This window comes from Lynx canadensis, chromosome A2 (genome assembly GCF_007474595.2).
Source record: "Lynx canadensis isolate LIC74 chromosome A2, mLynCan4.pri.v2, whole genome shotgun sequence".
Lineage (NCBI taxonomy): Eukaryota > Metazoa > Chordata > Mammalia > Carnivora > Felidae > Lynx > Lynx canadensis.
This window is the reverse complement of record NC_044304.2, coordinates 64,318,516-64,323,719: the sequence shown is the minus strand read 5'-3', so window position 1 is coordinate 64,323,719 and position 5,204 is coordinate 64,318,516. Positions and strand designations below refer to the sequence as shown.

Here is a 5,204-nt window from a genome sequence, read left to right as displayed (position 1 = left end):
TCAACTCTGGCCTCCGACACCTGTTATGGCTATGTTACAGCCTGGACTGTGCCCTCCCTCCCAAATTCTCAGGTTCAGGTGCCAACCCCCAGTACCTCCAACTATGACCGTATTTCGAGACAAAATCTTTACAGAGGCAATTAAGTTAAAATGAGGTCATCCAGGTGGGCCCCAATCTAATATGACCTGTGTGAGGAGACTGGACGCAGACGCACACAGATCATGAACTTGGTGAGGACACAGGGAGAAGACGGCCATCTACAACGCCAAGGAGAGAGGCCTCCGAAGAAACCAACCCTGCCCCCACCTTGATCTCGGACGCCCAGCCTCCAGAACTGTGAAACAATAAATCTCTATGGTTTAAGCTGCTTGGTCTGTGGTCCTTTATGACGGCAACGCCAGCAAATGAGCATGTCCCCAGGAAGCAGAGAACACATGAAAATGCCACTCGTTTAAAAAAAAAAAAAAAAATACAAACCAGCAGACCAGGCTTCCTTCTCCAAAGTTGGATACCTGCTCGTGTAAGTTGAAGAACAGGCCACTTGGTGGAATTTGAGAGGCAGTGGAGAAAACTCCACCAGCAACTACATTTTTACGTGGCTACACAAATTAAGTTGCAAACATCCCTAGAGACATGAGAATGTTACTCTAGTCATTATCAGCGTAAGGGGATTTCGTGGGCGCGGCGAGTGAGGTCTTCCGCAGACATCTGGCCGAGATTATCAGCCAGGCTGCGAAGAAGAGGGATTGTGATGGCGTCTGTAGGGAGCAGGGAGAGGAGGGAAAAGACGAAACTGTGAAAATTGGGCAAAGAGCCACGTGCCCAAGAAAGAGCAGCCCAGGAAGACGGAGGGAAGCCGCCTCGCAGGGGCCAGATGCACAGCATCACAGGCACCAGGCAGGATCTGTTTCCCAGACAGATGCCCAGAGTGAACCCCCAGCCTTCATCACTACCTCCCTCTCTCTGGAGAAGCACCGAGCAGACGCCTCAGACGCCCGTGTGCCTCCCAGGGAAGGAGGCCCAGCACTGGCCTCCCTTTGCCCTCCTTCCTTGCTGCGGTGACCAGCACTCCAAGCAAGACACACACGGACCACAACCCCCGTTTCCTTAACCTTTTCTTGGGAGAAGAGCAAAGCGCTTCAGACAGAACGTGCTCTCCTTTTCCACTGCCCGCACATGGTGCTGTGAAAACTACAGACCACACTAGCGGAGCTCTCGCTGAAAGCCCAGAACCTCCAGAGCAGAGAGGTGGACAGTGGTCGTGCCCGGGCACTCGGCACCGCAGCTGGGCGTAACTGCAACCCCTAGTCACAGAAACGAGCATGACATACACATCGTGCAGAATGAAATCATTAGGGGGTTGTATGTGTTAGGGGAGCAAGCGCGTCACCGAACGCGTAGAAGCTTTGCAACATTCATGCACGTGTCCATCCTGGCAGCCGCTGATGACTGGATGAAAGTTGAGAATGAAGTACCACTTGGAGACGAGAGATGTACTTAACACTCAAAAGAGAGGTTCACGGGTACCTTAATTCTTCCCAAGATTATCATCTCTCCAATCTCCCGTTTGTTGCCAACATCCCCCATCTCCAGAGGCTGCAACACGTTCTGCTTCCTGACTACCGATTTTTGAATCACATAAGAGTCCCCCCCACCCCCACCCCCTCCCCGGCTCGCAAAGGCAGCTCCGTGGCACCCAGCACTTAGCGATGAATTACTACAACACAAGTTTGAATTCTTCTCTCTGTCTGTCATCTCAGGCAGAAGACTGGCCACCCTGTGATGTGTCTGGGATTTTTAGATCGAAATGCAGCTGACTTCGTGAGACTCTTTTAGGAAATGACTATAAAACAAGATACAATGCAACCAACAAATGCAATCGATAAAAACTAACAACTTGCCTTTGTTCTTATAACCCTGAGAGATTTTTCTCATGAGCCTAAAACTCAAGAGAATTATTTTGTTGGGCCCATGCCTACAGCCCCGGCCCAGGCCAACATGGAAGGTACCTCTGGGTAGGGAAGATACCTCTTCCCAGGGTAGATACCTACCTCTGGGTAGGGAAGGTACCTGGGTTTTGCCAGGACCTTTGCTTCAGCACCAACACACCTGGGGAGACGTGTGCCCGACTTCCCACTAGCAAGGGAGCCTTGTGAGGGCAGGCGCCTACCTAACTCCTGGTGTATGGTCAGGGTCTGGTTCATAGGAGTTTCTCGACAAAGTTGTCTTTGTTTCTTCGAAGGGCTGGAGTGAACAACTGTGCTAAACAGGCTGGCCTGGGGATGCATCCTGGGCATGAGGCCGGTAGAGCTCCAACCAGCCTTAGCTAACAGATGAGGAAAACAACCCCAGAGGAAAGATGCGATTTGTACTTGTCGTGCTGGTTAGTGGCAAGGCCAGGATGGACACCTGTGTTTCCCTACTCTAAATCCCAGCACTCCTTCCACACTTGCTACCTTATCTACAGATCAGTCCTTCCTGGCTTTCTATTTCTACCACACCAGGGATTGATTCTTCAAATTCTTTAGGGGCCATCACATCCTGGGCATATCCTGAATGTGTGGATCTCCGAGGCTGGGCTCCGGGGACCTCCAGCAGGATTCCTTCCCCCCTGCCTTCCCTCCCTGCTCAGTGCTGGGGGCTGCAGGCCCCAGGACGCCCCCTGTCACCCAGGAAACCCTCTCTCTGCCCAGTCAACAGGCCACGTGTCCAGACAGGCCTCTCTTGGGGGGTCTGGATGAAGATCTGTGTAGTTCTGCCCAGGCCACGGAGTGGGGGAGAGGCAGGGCTGTTAGAGTTCCCCAAGGGACCAGCACGTGCAAGGGGCCAGCATCTCCATCCAAACCTGTGCCCCAGCGGGGCTGGGCTTCTGTTTCACATAACAGCATGTAAGGGGAAAAGCAGACAATGTGCATTAGCACAGCTCGGCCTGACTCATGAGTCTGCTTCTTAACGGCAACCTTGTCTTCACCCTGTTATTTAAATATTCTGTGCCTCAGTTTCCTCTTCCCCATCAACCGGAGATCACAGGTAAGCATCTGTTTCACAGTATGTTATGAGGTTTAACCAAGTTAACACACCGGAAAAGCGCGGCCTGCAGCCTGACGCACAGTAGGCGCTCAGGAGACGGCCAGCGCTGTAAACACTGTTACTAGTATGCCCCTAAAATAATAATAATGATGATGATAATAATAACAATAATAATAACCCTAAACCGCACTTTCTGGTTTTTGCCATCCACTGTGTTTTGGCATCCAATGAGCAAGCATTTTCTTTTCCTTTTGAGGACATTTGCGTGATACTCCACCCCATAATCTGGGGAGATGGCTTATTTATAGGAATGGTCTCCCTTAATCAGCTATTAGCAGAAAACTATACCCCAAATGGCACGCCGAATTACCCCGTGTTTGGAAACAGGTTGAGCATTTCAGCGGCCACGCTTTTTAAATTTAAAGAAGCAGCGGATTACCAGGGACAGCACAGCCAGTAAGTGCTGGGGGGGGGGGGGGCGGCCGTCCCCTCAATGCCATGGGCCTCACCCTCTCCAAACCCTTTCACGGCGAAGACCCGAGGAATTAATGTGGATCGGCCACTTTGCCTTAAAGATTACCTCCGCTCTGAAAAGACAGATCGTGTTGAGGGGACGCGAGCACAGCGCTGTCCGCCTCTGGGAACCAGAACGCGCCTCTTCTTCAAAGTGGGGGCGCCTAGCGCGCGGGGAGGTTTCACCCCGCGGCGGGAGGTGCAAAGTGGCCCCGGCGGGCGCTCGCCTCTTACCACGAACTCCTCCAGAGTCTGGTAGGTCTTGCCCCGGAACTCGCAGTAGTTCTTCCTCTCCTTGCACTGCGGACAGCACTGGCTCGTGTCGACGTGGATGCAGCGCGGGTGCAGCCGCGGGCACTCGGGCTGCGCGCACAGCGGCCCCTCCTCGGTGCACAGGCACGGGCAGGCCGAGGGGCCCGGCGCGAACTTCTCCCCGATGGCGTACACGAAGCCGCTCTCGTCCACGCAGCCTTTTCCGCGGTAGTCCGGGTACGCGTACTCCTCCGGCGGTTCCGGCGTGGGCGCCAGGTCCGGGCCGGCCGCGTCCTGGGCGGCGGCGGCAGCGGCGGCGGCGGCGGCGGCCGGGGGCTCCCCCTGCGGGGTGTCCCCGCGGGCCCGGCCCTGCAGGTCCCCGGCCTTGGCGCCCCCGCCCTGGGCGGCCCAGGCCTGCTTCTGCTTGCTCCACGCCTCCCGGCCGGCGAGCCCGCGGCCGCCCTTGCTCTTCCAGTCCCGGCCGCCGCCGCCCTCGTCCCTCGCGGGGCGCCCGAGCTCGCTCACCCGCCCCGGGCCGTCCCGAGACGCGTGCTCGCGCTTCTCTTGGCCCGGCTGCTCCGGCGCCTGGGCCAGCTTCTCCAGCGGGATGCTCGGACTGCACAGAGCCACCATCAGGCAGCAGGTGACCAGGAGGGAACTGGACAGCGCGCCAACTGCCATCGCAGTGGAGCTGGGCATCCCCTACCACGTCCCGGCGGGCGGGCGGGCGGGGAGCGCGGCCGAGGGGCGAGTCGCATTCACAGCCCGGGGGCGCGCCGCCGCCAGCCGGGAGCCGCCGTCCCTGCGGAGAGAACAGCAGCACAGCTGAGCCCCGCGGCCCGCGCGCGCCCGGCCCCCACCCGGCCCCGCGCCGCCCGGCCCCGGCAGCGCTCTAGAGGAACGAGCCGCGCGGCGCGGGCGGGGGCAGCATGCCCAGCGTCGGGGCCCCGCCGGCCCCCCAGACCTCACAGATGGGGCACGCGGACGTGGCGGCGGGGTCCCCGAGAGACGCCGGCCGGCGGCGTTTCTCCCGCGGCCGCGGCTAGCGGTGGGGACGGCCCTGGGCGGGTGGCGGAGCCGCGGCTGCCGGAATGCAGCGAGCCGGTCCCGCGCCCCCCTGCGAAACTCGGATGGAGCCACATAATCCGGGAGCCCGGGGTGTGCCCCCTGGGGTGCCAGCCACGCGGTCTCAAAGGTTACTCAATGGAGAATTCCGCAGTGGAGTTGGGCACGGGAGACCGTGCGGGAGGATATGGGGGGACCCCCCTGGCTCTCCTTAGGGCCTTTGGGGAACGGGGCGGGAGGGGGTTAACAGAGCTCCCAGGACCCCGTGATTCATTTCCCAACAACTTTTTAAATGCCTGCTGGACAGGGAGCAGAAGCCACATCCCCGCCCTCCTCCCGTGGC

The 5,204-nt window shown here is 58.3% G+C and overlaps 1 protein-coding gene across 1 annotated transcript in view; it reads right to left on the bottom strand.

Moving 5' to 3' along the window:
• Positions 1-4,495, bottom strand: part of VWC2 (von Willebrand factor C domain containing 2) — a 79,461-nt gene extending 74,966 nt beyond the window's left edge. Inside the window, exon 1 of the mRNA XM_030294551.1 lies at positions 3,779-4,495. Within this exon, the coding sequence (XP_030150411.1) occupies positions 3,779-4,495 (717 nt within the window). The remainder of the gene's footprint in view (positions 1-3,778) is intronic.
• Between the last annotated feature and the right edge of the window lie 709 nt (positions 4,496-5,204).